Below are 23,968 nucleotides of genomic sequence, written 5' to 3'. Positions count from 1 at the left end.
AACAGAACACCTCCAGCTTCCTGTTGAAGCCTGTTGCAAAAAGGTCCAGCATGGGTCTCCCCCAAATCTGGAAAAGCTTGTCTGCCACCACTTGATGAAGTGACCACTCTGTGCTTAGGATCTGATCCCAGCGACCGAGTTTGTCTGCGACCACGTTCCGTTTCCCTGGGATATACCTGGCTGAGAGCTCTACCGAATTGCTGATCGCCCACTGGTGAAGCTCGACAGTCAATGCGTGAAGTTGACATGAAACCAGGGCTTCCTGTTTGTTCACATAGGCTACCACCAGTGGTGTTGTCGGACATGAGAATGACAGAATGACCCTCTACCTTCCCCCGAAACTCCTCCAAACCCAGGAAAGCCGCCTTCAACTCCAAGATGTTGAAATATTGCTGCTTGTCCTCCAAACTCCAAACGCCTGAAGCGATGAGGCCACCTAAATGAGCGCCCCAACCTGCGAGGGAGGCATCCGACAACAGAAGGAAGTCCGGTGGAAGACAACACAGAGGGACACCCTTCAACAGATTCTGGTCGTCTAACCACCAACGAAGGTCTCCTCTCACTTCCAGAGACAGAGGAACCATTAACAGGGGGACTCTGGGAGAGTCCCCCGCCGGAGACCAGAATTCTCCCACTCTCTATTGCAGAGACCGAAGATGAAGACGCCCATGAGGGACCAGCTTCTCAAGGGAAGACAACACTCCCAGAAGAACCTGCCACTGACGAGCTGACTGATGTGACTCTGACAGGAAGTTGCACGCCACCGCCCGCAACTTCTCCAATCTCTGATCCGACCGGAGAACTTTTGCCACTGTTGTATCGTTGACCATGCCCAGGTAGAGGATCCTTTGAGTGGGTGCGAGGTTTGACTTTTCCTGGTAGCGCCTCAGTGGTGTGGTTGGTATGGTGTTGGCGTCCCACTTCGGTGGTCGTGAGTTCGATTCTCGGCCATTCCATTGATGAGTGAGAGATGTGTATTTCTGGTTATAGAAATTCACTCTCGACATGGTTTGGAAGTCTCGTAAAGCTGTTGGTCCCGTTGCTGAATAACCACTAGTTCCATGCACTGTAAAAACACCAGTCAAACAAACAAAAAAAAATACTTTTCCTGGTTGACTAAGATGCCCAGTTCCAGACAAAACCAAAGTAGACAATCCCTGTCCTGCAGCAGCTTCTCCTTGGAAACTGCCAAGACTAACCAATCGTCAAGGTACCTGTGATGGTAATTGCTTCCTAGCAAAGAAAGATAAAGGAAAACCCTCCGATGTTCTCTCTTGCCATAAAACGACCTCCACTGCTCCTTAGGCCATGCCCAGCATTCCGTGCAAGGATTCGTAATAGTACAAAAATTAGAACAACACCTACTGCACGTTATGTGAGGGTCGGTCGCTGCTGAAGCCAGAAAACGAGAACACGGAAAACCTGGAACTCCGGGGCACATACGCTGACGCCGAGAAGGAGCAGAAGCCATAATATCAGCCAAGCACACACACACACAATCGAAATGGGCAATGAACTGGGAAAAGGCCAAGAGAGGTTAACACGACTCACCCAGGCGGCCAAAAGAAAGATTAGCGTGATCATAGGTTAATGGTCTTCGACCATCCTTCACCTGATCTACACATGTGTTGCCAGATATCACAAGATTCCTTGCTTTCATCTGTTTTTTAACCGGATCCAGCTAGCCGCATGAAATGATCCTATTGTTAAGACAGAAGGTTTATTCGCGTATGAACAATATATTTTTACATTACTATATCCTCATTCACTATGGAGAAAAGATTGGCAAGGGCGTATACTGCTAAATTTAAGCTGCTAGTTGTAGCTGAAGGTGAGGAAAGAATGTCCATCTGCTAAAGACTATTATCGTGTATTGGCACTCTGGAAACTTCGGTATAGCACTATCAAACTCGACTGTAAGCAAAATTTGAGAGAAATGAGTTTTAATCAAAACTATTTAGCATGAAAGAACATATTTTACTGTGTTCACTCCGATTAAAGATAAATATGTAAAGCTCGTAATATTCTGATGAAATCAAGTGAAAATATCGAATGCAATCTGTTGATTTTTTTACGCAATCGACATTCCTTCAGCGCCATCTACTAAAGAAAAAAAATTAACTAAATTTTGTTCAAGTATAAGAATTCAAGTAATATTTTTACTTTGAAAACACTTGGTATAACGTAAAATAACCTTGTCCCTTATCAGTAGAGTATCTTGAGGTTCATTTACGCTAACTAGAAGTAATAAAATCACTGATTTGACTTTAATACAGCAAAATAAACTTCCCCGCAATTGTCCTCAGCTGATTTCTGAACCAAACCATTGATTGCTATTTTTGTATTTTATAATACAACAATAGTAATATGAAAATACATACAATATTATTGGATGCAGTGAAGTAAAACATAATTTTTTAAAAGATCCATGGAAAAGATGCATATTCATTATGTTTGTATTTTATCAAACGATACTATTATGTGAATAATACATACTAATTAAGCATTTAGTGTATAGTGAGTGTGAGTGTATGTTAAGTGTGTGAGTATATAGTAATTGAGAGTGTTTAGTGAGTGAAAGTGTATTGTTAATGTTAGTGTTTAGTGATTGTACATTACTGTTTAGTTAGTGCTTAGTGGTTGTATGCTAAGAAAGTCCTGTAATTTACAGGAACCATGTATGCTATACACTGCTTAGGTTCTAGAACAGATGCTTAGGCCTTGACCACAAAGAGTGCTTAGGCCAACCTGTTTTTGTAAGGTAATTTTTCTCTTAAAATTGGTCCGGTAATATTATAATGATGGTAATAATAATAATACCAGCAACAATAATAATAACAATAGCAAAAATAATAGTAATACATAATAATAAGATGATAGTAATAATAAAAAGATGAAAATAATAATAATAAAAGTAATAAAGTATAGTACCACAAGTTGGACTGAGACCTTTCAATATGGCTGCTGGAAGTCTTGTGCTAGGCAGGGAGACCTCCACTCCAGTGATTGATGCTCTATGGGCTTATTCCTCTTACCTAAGTTAGTTTGAGGCTAATGTAATTATCAAATATCCTTGCTGATTGATAATGCTTACATTGACTACATGGACTAGTACATGAAAAGTGAATTTTATTAGTACTTGGAACAGAGAGCCAAGGTTCCACTTCCCATAGATTAATTTTTTATGTAGGTATGGAGTTTTTAGGATTTGTGAATACCATGAATGTGAGCTGGGATAAATGATGGGTTTTGCAAATTAAAAAAAATGAAAAATCTGTGCTTGCATGCTACAGTAGGTTTAGAAAGAAATTGCATGTGTTCAGGAGTGGAATTGTTCATTTTCTAGTTTTACTATTTTACTAATTCATATTACAGTTATAGAATATATAAACTAATAAGCTGTTAATATTATTTTTTTTGTCTCTTCATTGTTTTGTTGTGTCTATTCATTGTTTTGTTGCAGTTGTTTTCATGAGCTTGCTTACCGATTCTATTGTGAAGTTTTACATGTTGTGCTATTGCTGTGTAGAAACTCGCATCCAATAAGCACAGCAACGTATGATAAAATAGGATATACGTAGTAGACACACAGTAAAGTAACCTAGGAGAGGTGACAGTTTCATGTCCTACTTGTAGAGGTACCGTATTATACATGAGGATAAAATAGCAAGGAGAGTGACTGTTGCAGTTTGAACAGTAATACATTAGTTGGGGTATTGGCTGTGCAATAGAGTGAGAGATGTGTATTTCTGGTGATAAAAGTTCACTCTCAACATGGTTCGGAAGTCACGTAAAGCCGTTGGTCCCGTTGCTGAATAACCACTGGTTTCATGCAACGTAAGAACACCATACAAACAAACAACAAACAATACCCCTTACCTATGGGATATTGTAGGTATTAACAATTCTTTGCTGAACCCTAATACATATAGCTGCATAGCCTTCTGCCTTTTATCGTCTATTCCCCATGTTCTTTTCATGCTTACATTTTTTGGAATTCGGCCTGCTCCAATTTTTGCTTGAAAACTTGAAAACAAAATATTGTTCAAATGTGGAACAAACCTTCGGTCTTAACAATAGGATATTTCCAAGCACAGCTGGTAAACCGGTTAATATAATTGGGAACTGTAAGCAAGGAATCTGTGAGATCTGGCAACGCCTGCGCATATGAGTTGAGACCTGGTTGAAGACCGCGTCTCATCCCGTAATACCCAGTCTTTTCCTAACTGCCTTGGAGAGTAGACGCTTACGCTTTGCTCTCCTCCCAAGCCGGTTGTGTTTTGCCCATGTTCTCTCTTTCCAGTGTGATTGAGTGTTTGTGTTTTGGATTATGGCTTCCTCTGTAACTACTCATCGTCACTAGCATATGTATCCAGGCATCCGGGGATTTCCTTGTTCGAGGTTTTTAGCGTCTGTGGTAACAGACCCACACGACACTTGCAGTAGGTACAGGGCTAACTTTTGTACTATAACAAATCCTTGTCTGGAGTGTTTTGCCTGGCCTAAGGCTCAGTGGAAGCTGTTTTACAGGAAGAGGGAGCATCAGAGAGTTTCTACTCTTCCTTCTTAGGAAGGCTTTGCTTCTCCTACTTGTAACAAGTCATCAGCTCCTTTACCTTTGTTAGTAGCCAATTCTGTCGTTCCTGTGTCTCCTTCCTTTTCTTCCACTGATTCATCGATGGAAGTATCGGGAGTGCCACAGCCTGATGTTTTGTGTAATGTTACCTCTTCTCCTAAAGGCTCCAGTGCTCGTCTCGAAGGTGGGGAGGCTTCTTCAATCACGGATCTTGCCTTTCAGATTTGGAGTCTTCCAAAATGGTGGCGGTTTGGGCATCGCTTGGGCTTCAGGGAGTTCCTTCCTTGGAAGGCTTGCTGACACATTTCATGGAGTCCTGCTTCCCTCCTCCCCAAGCTCCCACTGTCCTTCCGCCGCCCCCTCGGCCTCTTCTATGCTGGGTCACGCGAGCAGCCATCTTGTGAGTCAACTCTGCTAGCGAGGCCATCAACTAGCTCTGGTCATATGGATAGCGTGATGTCACTCCCAGCATCCTCTCGGTCCATGACATCAGTAGTAGCAGCCGCTCACCCTCCCATCGCTGTGACATGATCGTTACCTGTTATGGCGCCATCTACCACGCTCGCTGATCTGTCAGGGGCCTTGTTTCAGGCGGTCTTCAAGCGGCTGGACTCTGTTTTGGATGAGAAGTTATCAGCATTTGCTGTGAAGGAGACTGTGCAGAAGCGGAAGGCCTTGCCTCCTCCCCCTGCCGTGAAGAGATTTCGTTGAGAAGAAGTCTCTTCTTCTTCGTCTTCATCTTCGTCTCACACTTCATCAATTCATCGTCATCACATCAGAACGTCTTAGAGTTAAGGACTGCGATTCTCCTTCTCCAAGCAGAGGGAGTGGTTCAACTTCTTCTTGCGTCCATGTTTCTCCCCTTGTCCGTGGTCGTCCTGCCAAGAGAAGCTCTTCTCCTGCCCCTACATCTCGGACTAACGCTCGTAATTCTGGTAGGAGTTCCTGCAGAAAGATATCTTCCTCATCGTCTCTGCTTGACAAAGTCGCCTCTGTTCAGGCTAGCATCCCGACACCATCGTCTATTCATGCTCAAGTACCTACACTTGGATGTGTTCATGGCTGTAGGAGTGTTGAGCCTTTGTCGTCTGTACACGATCGAAGCTCTGGCTTATGTGTACATGCGGATGTGGTTGAAATTGCTCCCACATCCTCTTCCTCGGCTCCTGTGTGTTGTCATAAGGATGATAAGACTCCAATCAAGAATTCTAAGGTTGCAGAAGTGGAGGTGCTACAGGAGAAAGAAGTAATCCAAGGACAGGTTATTCGTTCTCCTAGGAGGATACTCGTCCCTGAGGCTCGTTCTTCTCCGAAGAACTCATTTCGTTCTCATTCAGTGTCTCGTGACAGGGCATGATCAGTGTCTCACAGACATCCCCATGTATTGTCACAAGATCGTGTATGCTGTCCCTCACACGAACACTTACAAGTTTTGCCTGACGTACATATACGTGATCGCTTCGCCTATGGTGTTCCTGGTTTGTTACACGAGTCTGGAAGGAGTTTGAGTAGGGATCGGTCCTTGGTGTGTCTGTTGGTGGGCAACCAACAACCTTCGGTAGCTGGTTCTTTGAGTGTGAGGGATGTCTCTCCGGCCCTGGAAGTTAGACCCTCTAGAGAATCATCGATCAAACCAACTTCTTCTCATCGTCGGTCTCCTATACTGGAGCAGGAGGAGGGAGAAAGTCAGGAGTTTGTCTTCCTTTTCGGAAGTTGTTGAACTCACTCGTGGGTTCAACAACCTGGAATGTAGGACTCAGACTCAGTCGTCTATTATACCTACATGTTTTGAAGCCTTACTGGGATCCAGCCATGACCTAAGATCTTTTGAACTTCCTCTGTCAGGCCATGCTCAGTCCCTTACAGCATGTGAATGCGTTGGTGTAGGATCGGGATGGCTCTCTTCGCTCGAGGGGGTCATGTAAGTTTCTTCCTCCTCCTCTCACGCTGCATAGGAAGTATTATTCAACAAATCCAGTCCATCTGATGCCTCATCACCTTAACCCAGATGTTATTCATCTCAAACCTGGTTTAACCTTGGAGCAGGTTAGATCTGAAAGCCCTTCTCTGTCGTCTCAGGAACCTCTGGCTATGGAATCTACAGCGGCTTCCATTTTTCAGACAGTCTCCTAGTTAGACTTGTGGTCAACAGCGATAGTCAGGATCGCATCTGATAGGTCTGCGGAGGGGTTAGTGTGCGTCTTCCCTTGCTAGGCTATTGCAGTCTTGGGTAAGGCATTCTCCTATTTTTCCCACCTTAGTGCTAACTTTTGGGCTACTCTTCTTCTAGCTAGGAGAGATGTAGCATTGTCCAAGGTGGCTGCCTCAGTGGACTCTTGAGTCCTTGTCGGCACTCCGAAATGGGGATCTCTTGGAGTCTCAATTCCTCTTCCCTAGGATGAAGTTGGAGAACGCGATCAATAGATGAAGAGCCGATACCAAGAACAGATTGGTTCACCAAGCTGTATCGAAGTTGGAGGCACATTTATGTCATCCCCCTCTTCCTCCTCAGAGACAGGTAAGGAGATCCTCTCCAGTCAAACCCCCGAGGGGCTCTGCTTCGGCTAGGATCCCTTGGGCCTTATCTCGGGTTAAGGCTAGTAAACAGCGTCCCTTTCAGTCCTGTTCCTTCAAGTCAGGGAGGGGAGCTAGAGGAAGAGGCAGAGGTGGCCGTCAATAGTATGGGCGCCTCTCCCTCTCTGTTGCCATGGGTAGGGGGATGCCTGGTGGGCCAGTGGGCCAAGTAGCGAGACTGTGGGGCGGAGAAGTGGGTAGTAGATGTTCAGGGTGGAATATCTGCTACCGTTCGACTTCTTTCCCCCTCTTTTGGACAGTCCATTGCTCGGTCAGACGTACCTTTACAATTCACCAAGGTTCTTAGCTCTTTGGGAGGAAGTAATGAAGATGCTGGACAAAGGAGCGATAGAGGAAGTAATTCGTCCTTCCCCAGGATTTTACAGTCACATTTTCCTCGCACCAAAGGTGACAGGCGAATGGAGGCCGGTCATTGACCTTTCCACCTTGAATCCTTTTGTCAGGAAGACAAGGTTCAAGATGGAGACGCCAAGGACGGTGTTGGCAGCAGTAAGGAACGACTTCATGCTGTCAATAGACCTGAAGGACGCTTACTTCTAGATTCCTATTCATCCTTCTTCCAGGAAGTTTCTTCACTTCGCTCTCGGAGAGAAAGTGTTTCAATTCAAGGTGCTTTGCTTTGGGTTAACCACATCCCCTCAGGTGTGCACCAGGGTCTTCTCACTAGTCTCGACATGGGCTCATGCTCAAGGGATTAGCCTGCTGAGATACCTCGACGACTGGTTGGTCTTAGCAAGCTCCAGGAAGAAACTGTTGCAAGACAGCGATCGTCTTCTTCGGTTTTGTTCAGAATTGGGTATTGTGGTGAACCTAGAGAAGTTGAATCTGGAGCCCAGCCAAAGGGTGCTTTATCTAGGTATGGTAATAGATACAGCAGCGTCAAGTGTTTCCTTCTGACCAGAGGTTAGAGGAGTTGCGAGTAGTAGCACGCAGTTTCCTCTCACAACCAGAACAGTCAGCTCACCTATGGCAGGTTCTACTAGGGATTTTGTCTTCTCTCGAGAAGCTGGTCCCTCACGGTCGTCTACATCTTTGTTCCATGCAGTGGAGACTGAAGACTTCTGGTCCCCGGCAGGAGATTCTCCTCTTCAGAAGGTGAATCTGTGCAAAGAGGTGAGAAAGGACCATCGTTGGTGGTTGGACAATCAGAATCTCCTAATAGGTGTTCCTCTGAACTCTCTCTTCTGTTACTGGATGCCCCTCTCATGGGTTGGGGTGCTCATCTGGGGGACCTCATCGCGTCAGGCATCTGGAGTTTGGAAGAGAAGCTTCTGCACATCAATGTCTTGGAGTTGAAGGCAGCTTTTCTGGGTCTGAAGGAGTTTTGGGAGAAGGTAGAGGGTCATTCTGTGGTTTTGATGTCAGACAGCACCACGATGGTAGCCTATGCGAACAAACAAGGGGGCCTGGTATCTCGCCAGCTTCACTCTCTGACATTCAAATTACATCAATGGGCAATCGACAACTCAGTGGAACTCTCAGCAAGATATATTCCAGGCAAAAAGAACGTGGTTGCAGACAAGTTGAGCCGTCGGAACCAAATTCTAGGCATGGAGTGGTCTGTACATCAGGTCGTGGTGGACAGGCGTTTTCAGGTGTGGGGGAGGCCTATGTTAGACCTCTTCGCAACCCGCTAAAACGAAATTAGAGGTCAATTGCTCTGTGATTCCAGATCCCCTAGCACTAGCAGAGGATGCTTTTCAACATCCTTGGGACAACTTAGAGGTGTATGCATTTCCTCCGTTTTGCCTGATCCGTCAAGTGCTGAACAGGGTGATGAGAGCTCGAAACTTCAAAATGGCATTAGTGGCTCCTCTGTGGCCACAGGCAGAATGGTTTGCAGAGCTTCTGTTTCTGCTGTCAGAGGTTCCGAGAGAAGTTACCCCATGGAGGCAGTTACTTAGCCAACCTCACATCAAAAGATTCCACCACTCAGGAGAATCCCTATCTTCACGGATGGAGGCTATCAAGTATCTCCTCCAAGCGAGAGGATTTCCTCAGGAGACAGCAAAGCACATGTCCAGCCATCCAGGAAGTCCTCGACTGCAGTTTACCAAGGGAAATGGGCAATATACTCTGATTGGTGTCGTCTAAACCTCTATTCAGCGTATAGCAGATTTTTTGGTCTTTCTCAGAGATGGGAAAGGTCTTTCTATTTCTGCTATCAGAGGCTACATAGCAGTTTTAGCCTTGGTGTTCCGCCTCAGAGGTGTAGATATCTCCTCATCCTGGGAGACCTCTTTATTGTTCAAAGGTTTCCAGCAGACCTGTTCTCCAAGGGAGCTTAAGCCTCCCGCATGGGATGTTTCACTTGTTCTTAATTAAGTCTCACTAGAGGTCCTTACGAACCCTTACGGCGTTCATCGGACAGAAACTTAACGCTGAAGACAGTTTTCCTTTTAGCTTTGGCTTCCTCAAAGAGGGTAGGAGAGCTTCATGGCCTTAGTTGATATGAAACATACCGGGGGTTGGGGGTCAGTGACCTTCGAATTTGTCCTGGAATTCATGGCCAAGACCCAGAATCCCTTGGTACATGGCGACAGATTTGCCTCATTTTCCATACCATCTTTGAATGACTTTGTAGATAATGATCCACAAGAGCTCTTGTTGTGTCCTGTGAGAACCTTACGTTGCTATCTCAAAAGGACTTGACACCTCAGGCCGGGGTGTCACAGGCTTTTTGTTACTACAGAACGAGCAAAGAAAGAGGTTTCCAAGAATACCATTTCTTTCTGCACTCGGGAGGCAATCAAGCAAGCTTATTCATCTCTTGATGGTTCTGTCGCTGAGTCTGTGCAGGCTAGAGCACATGACATCAGTTATAAGTTCCTCTCAGGCTTTCAACAAAAATTTTGCTGTTCATAGAGTTTTGAACACGGGGGACTTGGTTATGACAATCCATGTTTACCTCCTTTTATTTGAGAGATGTTGCCCACAGGTCTATGGACACATTTTCCCTAGGTCCTGTGGTGGATGCCCAACAAGTGGTTTAACACACCCTTGTCCTTGACCGGACAGATTGTATCTTACCTATGGTGATTGTGTGAAAGAGAGAATGAGTGAGTGGGCTGGTCTCTTTCTTTCTCTTATTTCCATTCTTCTTCCTTTGGGCAGGTTGAGGAATAGACGCGTTACATGCTGGACTGGTCTGATACAGGTGAGTTCGGTAGCCGTACTGATAGTCTGTTGGTTGAATGTATTTACAAATATCAAACCCTCTATTCAGTAGCATATACTCCACCTTGTGGCAAGGGAAGGTATAAAGTAATAACAGACCTCTGTGATCATATGGTTTGTTATTGAACAGTCAGAATTTTCTTTGGTCCCTTAAATGCAATGAATCTGCTCATATATCATTGTATTATAACCCAGATGACTGAGTTGTAGATATCAGTTTATCTATATTCTCACGGGCATTTGTCTACCACCTTTAGAACTCCTCTCGTTCTAGGGGGTAGCCAGATGGGTTAACTCCCAGTCGGTTTAGGATGTCTATACCTCCCTCCAAGTATAAGGCTATCCAAAGGTTTGTTCCGTGCATGAACAAATGACAGATTTTAGAATCAATTTGTATTTTTCATAGCTAACAAACCTGAGGGAGGTCTTAACACATACTGCCCACCTCTAGCTGCCCCTCTATTAATTTTTTTGTTAGTCTTGGGTTGGGAAAGACTGGGTATCACGGTCTGAGACGCGGTCTTCGACCAGATCTCACCTCATGTGCAGGCGTTGCTAGATCTCACAGATTCCTTGCTTACAGTCTCCGATTGTATTAACTGTTTACCAACTGCACTTGGAAATATCCTATTGTTAAGACCCCAGGTTTGTTAGCTATGAAAAATACAAATTGATTCTAGAATTTGCCATTTTAGGCTAACCAGCATTACAGTATGTAGAAATATGACTGGTCTGCTTAGTTAAAGGCATAGTTTAACCAGACCACTTGCATTACTGATAACATTACTGATGGGAATTCAGTATGCTATATCCATATACTTGTGAAATATCACATGAAGGGGAAAGTTTCTGTAGTAGTAATAATAAAAAGTGAACAGAGGAAATATATTTCCTTCATGGTATTTTCATTTTGAAATGGGAATGAATGGGGGTATAAAGAATAATCATGGACTTTTCCTCCTAAGGAAGGCAAAGATGAAATATATATACTATTCAATTTTACTGAACCTCTTTTTATTATACACACGTCATTTTTCTGAAGCGGACATGGCCATTTTTCGTGCCACTTACTGATGCAAGTTCCAGTCCACTTTAGGTTCAACGCTTTGGTTACCAGGATCACTCTTCATGTAGTTGTGCTTAGTGGGCATTACTTTTTACTTCATTTTCTTTCTCATATATCTTTCATCTTTCAGGCTTTTTGTTGTTGTTTTAGTGTTAGGGTTGATGTTTTCAGAGGATTCTTGTGTATTTAATTTTTCTTGGCTTGCCACACTAGTCATGTCCTGTTTTCTTGGTGTAAGTGTCAGCAAGTTTGTAACCCTTTCATCTCTCCTTTGGTTTGTGATCCTTATCATCAGTGTCTGTTCCAATGAGGTCAGACAGGTTCCTGCAAGTGAATCATGAAACATGTCATGATTAATGTAGAAATTTATTTACAAGCAACACTTGGCAAGGATCTACTGGATGCCTCATATGTTCTTGTTCAGTAACTTCAAACCTTCACCATCCTCCTCAATTAAACTGCATTTCATCTGATTTGTCTTGAAAAGTTGCTACTTTTAACAAACTTATATCAGGAAGATGTTCCCAGAAGTTAATTCCTCCCATGGCTCAACCAGCAAGTTACCTTCTTTGCACTCGCATGGAGTCAAACCTCGGTTGTCATACGCCTCTCTTTACGTACGTTTCATTTTTCGTAGACTTTTTTTTCTACGCAATTATGTCTGTTATTGTACATTTCCTCGGTTTTTGTACACTTGGAAATGCTCCATCTGGGGCCCAGCACCTGGCCAGTTCCTGTATTGAGTGCCATATCAAGGCATCCCTTTTTCTTTTGTGCCCCATTCTGCTTTTGTGTTTGTTGTTTTTGTGCTTTCTTATTAGAGTCCAGCTGCTAAATAACCCAACATGAGGCCAAAGAAAGTTCCAGTGCTAGCCCTTGTGTAAAAAAGGCGAGAAATACTATAGAATTTGAGAAAGAATTCGTAGCAAAGTGTTGGAGGAAGTTGCATGCTGATCTCAGTGAGGAAATGCCTGCAAGAAGTGCTGCTGTTAGTGAATTTAAGGCCAGCAAAGGCAGTTTTGAAAAATTCAGAAAACTAATGGGCATACATAATGTGCCTACTTCAGGGATTAAGGACGTTTTTGCAGTGGCATGATATAAAAAATTTTGTGTAGAATTATCATCCCAACAAATAAGTTGTAATCCATGTTTCCATCATATTTAATGACAATATCAGCAATTTTAGCACAGTTTACAGTGTACAATTGTTACCTTCAAAGGAAACCCAAAGAATGAAGTTTCATATGAAAGTTTACAGGTAACAGAATGCCTACGTACCCTGCGAAAAGGTGTTTATTCTCCAAGGAAGGAAAATTATCAGTTATCATCTAATTGCAACTGTAATCGCAATAAAAAGAAAGTCAGTTTTAATTAAACCAAAAGGAGTAGAAAAGAAAAAGCAAATCAAAGTCTTTAACAGAGTCAGGTGAAGAAAGTTCCGCAGTATTGCTTAAAGAATGATTGCCAACAGTTGAGCTAGTGAGTGATGCCTTTACCTTTCACTGATCTACCACTTGTTAACAATCATGTTACAAAGCTTCAGCAACTGAATCAGCATTGTGTAACAATCATGTTACAAAGCTTCAGTGACTGGACCAGCATTGGCCAAAGGTGTCCATATTAAAGAGAAATGTTTGTTATCTTTTAGGAACAACCAACTTAGTTTGAGCATGCCATGTTGTAGGCCATATAGAAAACTGATATTTATGCAGGCATTATAATTGGAATTATATAACTGCATTGCGTACACTTTTTAATCTTAATTACTTATATCCTTGGTTATGGACCTTAAGAAGTTACAGCATTTAGTTTTTCAAAGAAGGTGTTAAATGAAGTATATATAGTATTTATAAGTTATTACTGATTATTAAGATTTGACATGAATTGAGGGCCTCTTATAACCACCACATGAACTGAATTGAAGACTAATGTACAAGTGTGAATTTTTCTTCTAATCCATTTAATGTACAGGTGTGAATTTTTCTTCTAATCCATTTCCTAAAGTAAAAAGTATTGTGTGTGTGTGTTTTTTTGCATTTGCTCTGCATGTAATGAACATTGCATGATATTACAGGTGGCGCAGTTTCTTAATCTGAGTTTGGCTGAATGTAGGGCAATATTGCTACAGTATGAACAAGAAGAAATGAGGCAAATACATGCATTAAGACAAAAGTAAGTAGAAGTGGTGTGTGATATACCTTTTCATAATATAATTTTTTAAATTATTATAGGCATTTCATTGTGCAAAAATTGCAAAATTCATAACTTTCCTAACTGGATGTCTTGTCTGAATTGTAAATAACAGGTAGGGCATTTGCTTGTGTGTATACAGTAATGTGCAATCTGCAGTTTACAGTTGTTACTTTTTCTCACTCATTTGCCATTATAGATAATTAAAAACCATAAAAATTATATTGAACCATAACACATATTTTATCTCCTCTTAGTAATTATTCTCAATGTTAACAGGTACGAAGATATGGCTTATTACATTCAACGCAGAATGAAGGAGTTAAGGGGTGTGTGATTACATGTGCTTTCACCTGGAGTGTTTACCTTTCTTGAACTACTCAGTCTTAGCTCCCTTGGGAATAAGAGCATAAACCATTCCTGTTAAGTGTCAACTGAAAACCAAAAACCATTCCAGGTTATAAGTATGATGCAAACCAAATATAGCTTCTCAGTTAATCTTAAATCCACTTAGGGCTTGGATTCAAGAAAAAGGTTTCCATGGCATTTCTGATATTGTTTGGGCATTGAAATGGGCTTTAAACATTTGTCTCTTTTGTGTCCCCAATTGATTTTTCTCTGGCCTTAGATAACTTAGAATTAGATGAACATTCATAAGTAATCCTTATCACAAATGGCTCTGCAACGATTCTTGAGAATCCAGGCCCTTGTTTTAAAGACTTCTTAGGCTCATTTGTTTTTATATTGTTTGTGTACGTATTTTTGGTTGAGAAATTTTATTATATGAATTCTATTTTTTAGTTTTGTAGTTTATGTATCATATAAAAATATATACTGTACTTTCATAGTTTACATATGCTTTTATTTAGTTGTCTTTGAAGATGGCCAAAACGATCTCAATGTTTTTCTGGCAGGTTTTCTTAATCTTGAAAGTATTTACTCAAAGTTGATGAATCTCCAGTGTGCTGAGATCAGTGGACAATATTTTTGGCTGCCTATCAAAGTCACTGATATTATTAGTTTTATGAATTATAGTTCTGTGTGTTAGGTATTTCCCTAATCGGGTAGAAGAAAATGTTTGATTTTGACGTCATATCAATGTGTCAGGTGTTTCATGATATTGGAAGAAGTACAGTTCATGTTATTTAACAACTTGTTACCCTATATAATTTGCCTGCTTTGAGATTTTTCTTTTTGCAATCATTATGTATTTACATAAAGGAAGAATTATTTAATGTCTCAAGTCAAAGCTATGGGCTAGTAGTTCACACTGGGAATCTTCCTTGTTTGGTAGGGAAGCAAATTGGGAAAAATTTTTAAACATCCATACTAAATTTTTGTGGCAGGGGAAATACAATGAGGAAATATTTAAAAAAATAAAAAAAAAGTCTATTGGGAAAATTTCTTGGAGCTTTGTTGCAAAGAAAATTGTGACAGTAAAGTTTGCATTTAGGAAGAGAAGATAGACGATTATGTTCATTATGATTTATTGCTTACCTGCCTTTAGACCAACACTAACTTCAATTAAATTTTATATAAATTGTCTAATACCAAAATAGACTAACTTTATTTAAATTATATAAATTTTCTAACATCAAAGTTACATTAAGTAACTGGAATTTAAAAATTTCGGCCCTTTTAAAACTTGTTCTTTTGCACAAGAACTGAAACAAGGATTGGCAAGTCTGTATGGTAATTTTAGTCTCATTTAATGTATGACCAGTAAAATTAATGAATCGCCATGTGCAAGTTCTTACAACTTTCTTGAAGGGTTTTTGTTATACAGTTTGCAAGAGGCTTATCATATCCATTGACAGACAAGTTTTTTCCCATAGGGGATGGTAAGTATCGATAGTCAGAGTGCCTGTCCTTCATAATGTATATTAATGCCCTTTTAACACATGTAAAGCCCCTTCCACGCGAGGTGGAAAGACAGGACAGGCACTTGTATTTGCCAGTAATTCTCCTGATTTTAAAGTGTTACCAGATCAAACACTGCAAGGCAGGCAATAGGCACTAGCAGGCAAACCTGTGATTTGGACCACGCTTGTGATTGCCATCCACACAAAATTGGTAAGTGTCTGCCTGCTGTGCATTTGTCCCTTGTATGGAAGGGGCTTAACTCGAGTCATCCATTATATATGATTAATCTCTTAACAATTAAGGCCCTCTATATGTACTCAAAGGGTCAGTGGTTAGTAAGTTCTATAACTGAGATTTTAGGTTTAGTAAATAATTATTGAGTTAAGGTATGATGGTTTCCATTAATGTGAATTGAACTATGTTATCTTCCAAAGCTGTTCATTCTGAGGAATCATGCAAGCTCAGGATGACATGTAACTTTTATTTTATTTTATGGGTGTAATTTCTTCATTCAAAATTGGTATAATTTTTTCATTCAACTAGTTTGCCTATTTATTTTAATTGGTGCGAGGTTTTTTTTATATTTAGTCAGTAAACATCTGTGATTTTCTCTCAAAGGCTTTAATACACAAGTCAGGCTAATATAATACTCTGTGTGTAATGGCGTTTTTTTCTAAAAGAGCCTCATGGAAAATCTGGCCCTAAAGCTATCGACTTGTTAAGAGAGTTCTAGAGAATTGTAGGTTTTAAATTAGATTCTTTCTATGCTCTTAAGTTTCTGATCTGTTAATAGATGCAGTGCATGTTTGTAATATATTAACATATTAGCATTATCTGAATATTAACCAAGGGGTCTGGAATTATGTTAGAAAGCTTTATACTTCCAAAAAAAAGTCAATAAATGCTGGACTAATAGACCTAGCTGAATAAATTAGTTCTTAAATAAGGTGGCTTGTGTCAGAAAAAAGACATTGCTGGTAGTTTGACAGCCAGAGGAAGAGTAAAGGGAATAAAAAAAGGTAAACTTATTGTAGTGGGGACAAAGGTACATTACAAAGAACAGCTTACAGTTTTTCATACAAGGCACATTGTAGGTAGCTACTCTGTTAAGGGTGATATAGGGAGGAAACTGAACAAACACTGCATGTGACTTTAATTTTTTTAAGCTGTGAATTGCAGTTGAAGGAAAATATACAGTACTTAACAAGATATCAAGACGCTTGGCATCAAGCGGCTTATTATCTTGTCAAATTTTGAAGGAACGGAAAACTTATGAAGAAATTTTGTCAGTCCATTAGTCTGTTTACAGGGTGTAGAGAAAGGGGTGAAGCTTACACACTGACAAGGCGAGAGCACCCAGTCACTTCCTTGGAGGTTCAATAAGCGGTTGTATATATTTTTCAGTCAGGGCTTCCACCACAATTTTTGCCCACTACGTATCACTTTATTGCCCCCCTGTGACCTTAATATGGGCCAAGACGGTGATTTGAGTCAACAGATAATAGCAGAGATATGTCGTTGAAGCAATCTGCCCTTAAAGCAAAGCAGACATTGCATCAGCGGGGTGGGAGGAGGCATTCAGTTTGACACAGGGTTGCCAGATTTTACAAAGGTGGCAACCATGAGATTCTATCTCAGAAAAAGCGCTCTAATATGCCTAAGAAGACTTCTGATCAAAGTTTGGCAGTTCTCAAGCATCAATTAGAAAGTAATTGCTGTGTGGCATGGCTAGGTTTTCTTTCTCTTAGTTCTAACATTTTTCTAACATTTCAGTTTCATAACACTGACTGACATGGGGTAAAATTGTGATAAATGGTACATAATTGCAGGGTTACCACCCATATGACTTATAGTATATAACATATTAAAAACCATCACACTTACGTAGTAAACACATTAATCAGTAATACAGCACATGACAACATGAAACTACTTATGACACTGCAAAAGCAAAGGTAGTTACATTTATAATTTTCCTTTAAACTCAATTATATAATTTTCCTTTGATATTTATGATTTTCTTTTTATATTTTATTTTTTACAGTAGCACGTACTAGTTTTCATGATCATTGACCAAGAAAAAGTTTCCTATCAATATTTGCTCAATAGTTTTATACCAGCTTTTTAAAATATTCTTATCTTTCCCAGGTATACAAACTAGAGCTTTTCAAATAGGGGATATTCAGTATGAGCTGAAACAGTTGTTAAACTTGGTAGCAAGTTATCCTTAAATGGTAATAAAGGGAGGTGTGGGGGAATGCCCATCACATGCCATTCTTCTTTTGGCCTCAGTGCCCAAGACAACAGGATGCCTGAAAAATTTGCTGTTACTCTTTACATAGACTATGTTATTGCTCTTTGCATAGACTATGTTATTGGTCAAATGGACTATTTTTATAGAGAACTCTCAAACAGGGCATTTTCCAAGTACACTGTAATAGTAAATCACTTGTAGACTGCACAGGACTGTTTCACTTCTAATTTGAGAGACCACTATTGATAAACAGAAATTGAGTCCTGAACAATCTGTCAAGTAAGGATAACACCACCAAGTGGGGAAATCCATGGTTTTCAGACTGAAGACTGACTGACAGCAGAGTGCAAGAAATACAGCCTTGCCTGACAGAGTTGTTTCAGCATGGATGAACCAGGAGTCAGTGAGCTGTTGAACTGGCACTACTAGCCTGGATCAATTCGAAAGTGACAAATCCAATGCTATTGATCACTCATTGAGGCAATATTTCAGGTTAAATAGCAGAAGTCATAGAATTCTGACTGTTCTCAGTAATGGAATTTATAAACTTTAATTATTACTTCTATGGAAAGAAATGGGGAACAGAATACTGTAGTCTTGTGTTCAGTGTGGAAATTGAGATCAAGCATAAAGAAAACTCCATTTGGAGGGAGCAGGAATTACTTATACCAATCTCACCCCAACCACAAAGCTCTTCTGCCAGCCTGATTCTCACTGGCACACAGTCTATTCATGCATCTGCAGTTGTGGCCATGCAAAGGTCTTCTGACAGTTGTCCTGAACATAAGTACTTGAGAGTAACTTAACAACTATCCTCTGAAATTCCCAGAATGCTGACCTGCAGATGAGGCTATTTCTTCAATCCAACTTAAAACTAAAGGTCTAACCACATCCAAAGGGTTGGCTACAGGTCATTTGGCCTATGTAAAGGTTGAAAAAATACTGGGTGGTGTGACAAGAGAACTGGGGACTCCTGGTCCTCTTTCCAATGCTGACACCCTGTCATTCATGCACTCCTGGGAGATGAAAAAGAGATCTGATGTGTTTAGAAAGCTATGACAGGGAGATTGGTGTCATTTCTGCCCTTGTGTCATGTACGACTTAACTTTGTGGTAATGATTATCCTTTCTGCTGAACCGACAGCAGAAAATCCTTATACTACTGTTTGATCAACTAAAACCATACCTGTTTGTGTGCATCATGAAAGGTGTAGCCAGTGGTGTAGAATGTCGAGAGTGTAACATCACAGACAATCGTTTGTGCAAATGACATGTAATCACCACAAAGCCAGCAAACACACTGGTAGAGGGTGTGGCAGCTACCTGATGGGAATATCTAGGCAGACAAGGCTGCTCAACAGGGTAGTAAAGGACTGTTTACTATAAAAGACCATCGTGATTTCATAGTAACACTGTTGTTCTGTTTACTGCTCCTCCTAGTACTTGAGGCACTGCTAATGGAGGTGTGTCTTAACAATTATTATTATTATTAATAGGGCTTAGTTTTTCCAGACCTCTGAGTCTCAAGTAGACTTCTCGGGCTGGTTGTGTCTTAACAATTAACAGCATAATATTTTTACAGTTCATTGATGACAGTATGCACATTGAAGTGGGGAGGTGGCATTAGCTTAACTGCACTTGTCTGAGACAGCAAAAGAAATAGTGCATGCTAAGTAAGGTAATTAAATTTTCCTTGCACTTGGAAGAGTTACTGAATTGTGGTTCACATGTTCTGGAGTAACAGGCTATTCAAAAAAAAAAATGGGGAGGGGGAGTCACACGTCTTATTCCTCGCTCATTCACTGTCTTGTGACTAACCAGACATTTTGCACCAGATTATGCAGTAGAGATTCGGCAGTTTTGCTTTTTGAACAGAGTATAGATTTAGAAATCAGTGTCCTTCCATTGCTATACTACGTTGTAACCAAGTAAGCTGATAAAGTAAGAATGAGAAATTACACTGCCCTTCTTGTACACCATTCTTGCACAAAAGGCTGAAATTAAAAGAAAAACAGTCCCTCAAATGAGTATACTTGGACTGCAGCAACTCAGGTGTGTGCACATCAAATAAGAAAGGGGTGTTGGTTACCTAATCCCCCTCCCCACCAAAAGGAGGTCCTGAGGAATAAGTCTTGTTGCCAGAATGAAAATAGTCTGGAGACTATATATGTACAGATCAAATAGGATGTGCAAAACCACCCTTTTACATCTCCTTGGAGACATGGGGAGTGGAGGTCTTCTCTGAGCTGGAAGATGCATCTGGTCTACAGACCCAGTACTGGAAGAGCCAGGGGGATAAACAGATCCCAGTGTGAGCCTGAACATACACAGAAGGGGATGGGGAGGAAGCAGTCTGTTCTGAGTAAGGCATTCACAAAGGCCACAGCCATGCTGCAGGTATGATGATCACACCCCAGTGATTTGGAATTTCCATTCACCAGCACTGAGGAAGAGCACATACGAGAAATCCTCCTGGACTACTTACAGTGTCAGATTTCCACTTTTTCATCTTTCTCAAAAGCAAAGAAATTGGAGTAAAGGGGCAAGGAGGAGGACGAAGATAAAAATTTCTTCCTTTTTCTCGAGAATGCCTTGGTCATCTTTCACATCCAAGGGCTGGTCTGGAACAGGAAACCCAGAATATCTGCTGGAGGTTCAGCTACTGGATGAGCTAACTGCAATTAATAGTATGCCCTTCCTCACTGGAGACAGTAAAGCTAGGGCTCATAAGGTGGCAATTGCTGTTGCACAATTCCTCATTTCCCGACAATGAAATGAAAAGCATTTGTATGATGAGGTTGGAAGAAAGAGAGCTAGAGAAGACTGGTAGTGTCACAAGCTAGTTGAACACCTCCCTTAATTCCTCTTAATGTGCTACCAGACTTCTCAATGGGAAAAGAACCAGAGAGGGCCATTGCACATATATAACAGGGTTAATATTATACAATCTTTATCGTTACAAAATTAAGAAAAACATGCAGTACTATGTGGGTCTACAGACAAAGGGCCACCTAGATGCCAAGTCCCTTGCACAAGTATTGGTCATGTTTCTTCTCCAATAAGAAAAACGAGATCAGTTGACATGAATGGAGTACATTGTAAAAACAGAATTCAATGCAGATGCGGAGAATAATTGTGAAAAGCTTCTAATCCAGCCCAATGACCGCACAGAGATGAGGAAGCACTTTAGCAACATATGACAGCCAAAGAAAAAGTAGTGGTTAGTGTCAGTAAGGGGTAAAGGATAGCCCTTTACTCAACCCTCTTTAAACTTATCCTCTAGTTAAAAAATTACCTTTCACCAAGTTCAACAAGCATCCCCGCTTGTGCTGATTGGTATATCCTATTTTAAAAGCCAGTAGTTTGTATATCTGTGGGAACAAAATTATATAGGGGTGTGAAATTCTTTCAAGATACATTGAGCAAGATTGTCCCAATATTTTTTTAAATACACTGTAATCATTACTATTACATTGTCAATTTCAAGTAAATTTGATCTTCAATTACATCTGCTTGTTGCTGGTGATATTTGTGTATGTATGCAACTATAACAGTATGTTACTGTATAGTATTGTGATAATGGTAAAATATATATGCATACAGTGGTACTTCATTTGTCGAACATTCAGTTTTCCAAACGAAATTTTCTAGAAAATATTGTATCATTTGTCGAAAGAATGCTCATGCTTGGAACTGACCGATTATCTTGTTTATACTTGTATTGGAGGGCCCACAGCATCCTACCATTTGACAAAATAAATAAAAGAAAGCATTTCAGTATAAAATTTATTGTAAAAAAATGTACAAAATCGTACATCACTGTGGAGATGTCACACGCATTTGACTTGAGACTGAATGCAGGAGTGTTGATATGTTGAGGAGAGGAAAGAGTTAAAATATTAAATAATGCATGTAGAAGCAATAACATCACATAAAAAAGGGAATTTCATAATAAATTTACAATAATGATAAAATATGAAAACAATCAAATGCAATAAAGAAACAATAAAAAAAATTCTTAATTGAGCCAGTGTTCAGTGCGCAAAGTGAGACAGTATAGTTTAAGCATATTTAACAAAATAGTAAACAAAAGAACAGCTTTTCACAAAATTTAGCATGGTCGACTAACAAAATAATTCTTCATTGTGGTGATGCACAGCTAACTTGAGATAGAGGGAGAAAGCATTTATATTTTTAAGGAATAATGAATGAATGTTTTTAAGTTATCATGCTTTGTGATATTGTTAAGGAGAGAAGAGACAGGAAAATCTTTACTATGTGTGTAAAAGCAGTACCAACCGACATAAAAAATTCACAAATTTAACGATGATAAAACACGAAAACAATCAAAATACAATACGGTAATATAAAAAAAAGTCTTACTTGCGTCAGTGTTCGGCACGCTGAGTGATACGATAGAGAGGAGAGGAGAAGGGAGATGGGAGTCTGCTTCCTACTGACTCACAAGATGGTCTGGGATGATTGAATGCCTGTTTATTTCACTTATAGTTGATTTCCCCAAATCACTTCCTTTTGTTACGGTAAAATACCTATCTAGTGAATTGGTAATTACAATTTTTTACCACTGTAAAAGTAACTCGTCTCCATAATAAAACACTGGCGCCGTGTTCAGCTTGTGCGTGCCTTCGAGTGTTTGTTTAAAAGACTTTTGTAAAAAGTTACTCCTTAATCTCTCTCTCTCCTCTTCTTTTGCATTGTATGTATACTTATTTGTTTACAAAATCCTCAGGTTTATTTTAAATTCTGCTGTTTACCAACAGTAAGTTGATGTATTGTGGCATAATCTGTTTCATGCACTTAAGATCCAATTGTAAACATGTCCACAATCTTACACACTGATTACTTTCTCTCTCTCTCTCACAGACACAATCGGACACACACACTATCGATTCCTTGATTATCCTTGTAAAATGTGAATAAAATTGATTTTATTCACAATGGCCTACTGCGACCATTTCGGTTTCCTCAAAGAGTTCCTGTCTCTCCTACCTCCATCCCCCAGCCAGCTGTGTGCCATTTTCACCAAACAGTTCATAAATTGTACGCGGAAACAAAATTTTACTTCATATAACATTGTTTTATTACTTAAACTCTTAATTTAAACTTTTGAACACATTAATTTAAAAATGTGAAAAGGGGGGACTTTTTTGGGTTGGCTGGAACAAATTACATACCTTGATTCCCTTTATTTCTTTTGGGGATATTTATTTCATATTTCGAACAGCCTTCTGCAACTGATTAAGTTCAAAGTCTGAGGTATACTAATGTATAGTAGTACTTGAATTCACATGGAATCTTTTGGTTAATTATCCAACAAAGAGGATTAAAAATAAATTGTAATTACCAGCAGTCACATCTGTGAATAACATTGCACACTACTCAAAATTCTTCAGGAATTGATCTTGAAATGACAGAATATTAAAAATGTTATCGTGTCTAAATTTCAACTAAATATTTAGTAATACACAAGCAATTAGCAAAATACATGATTTTTAAACCTGGCAAGGGAGTAAATGTAATTAGTATAGAGTACTTGAATTAAAGCTCCATAATAAACTCATGTTTTTATAATGAACTATAATTGAATATTTATAAATAGTATTGTATATATCTGCAGTTATGGAGTAAAATACACAATTTTTAAACATGGCAAAACAGTACGTAAAGGTATAGAGTAGTACTTAATTCCAGTTCCATAACAACAAACAAAGGCTTTAAGTTATGAATGGTCAAGAAGGATTGTTCACGAAATTAAATCAATAAGGAGTAACTACTAATGATATACAAACTGAAAACAAAATACACTAACAATTTTAACTCATACAGTGAATATTTAAATATATATTAACATTTCTGCATGTTTAAGGGAAGGTTTAATATGATGGAGTATTGAAAATGCAAGTGGACACACAGTCTCGGCTGCCTTCTAATGGAAAATGTTATGCATGTGTATATCAATTTGAGATAGCCTATTGAAATATAGATCAGCAGTTTAAACAGTACAAGATTAAATACAGCCCGGTAAACATCTTGAAAAATACTCCGCAAAATATTAGTACTCCACAAAATATTAGTACTCCACAAAATACTCGAGCTATCAAGTTTATACTCTGCAGCACATTTATGTAAAAAATGTTGGTGTAAGAGGCCCCCAGAAAAGTGAGTTTTATATAATCCTCATTTTTTAAAATGGGCTTAGAATTTACTGAATGTAAAAATTTCATTTA

The 23,968-nt window shown here is 39.9% G+C and overlaps 1 protein-coding gene across 1 annotated transcript in view; it reads left to right on the top strand.

Moving 5' to 3' along the window:
• Positions 1 to 23,693, top strand: part of LOC135212120 (ras association domain-containing protein 4-like) — a 199,274-nt gene extending 175,581 nt beyond the window's left edge. The window contains exons 9-10 of the mRNA XM_064245518.1: positions 13,489 to 13,586; positions 13,884 to 23,693. Coding sequence (XP_064101588.1) covers positions 13,489 to 13,586; positions 13,884 to 13,941 — 156 coding nt within the window. The 3' untranslated portion in view covers positions 13,942 to 23,693. The remainder of the gene's footprint in view (positions 1 to 13,488; positions 13,587 to 13,883) is intronic.
• The last annotated feature ends 275 nt before the right edge of the window (positions 23,694 to 23,968 follow it).

The sequence above is a fragment of the Macrobrachium nipponense genome, chromosome 40 (assembly GCF_015104395.2).
Source record: "Macrobrachium nipponense isolate FS-2020 chromosome 40, ASM1510439v2, whole genome shotgun sequence".
Lineage (NCBI taxonomy): Eukaryota > Metazoa > Arthropoda > Malacostraca > Decapoda > Palaemonidae > Macrobrachium > Macrobrachium nipponense.
This window is presented reverse-complemented; position numbering and strand designations above follow the sequence as displayed.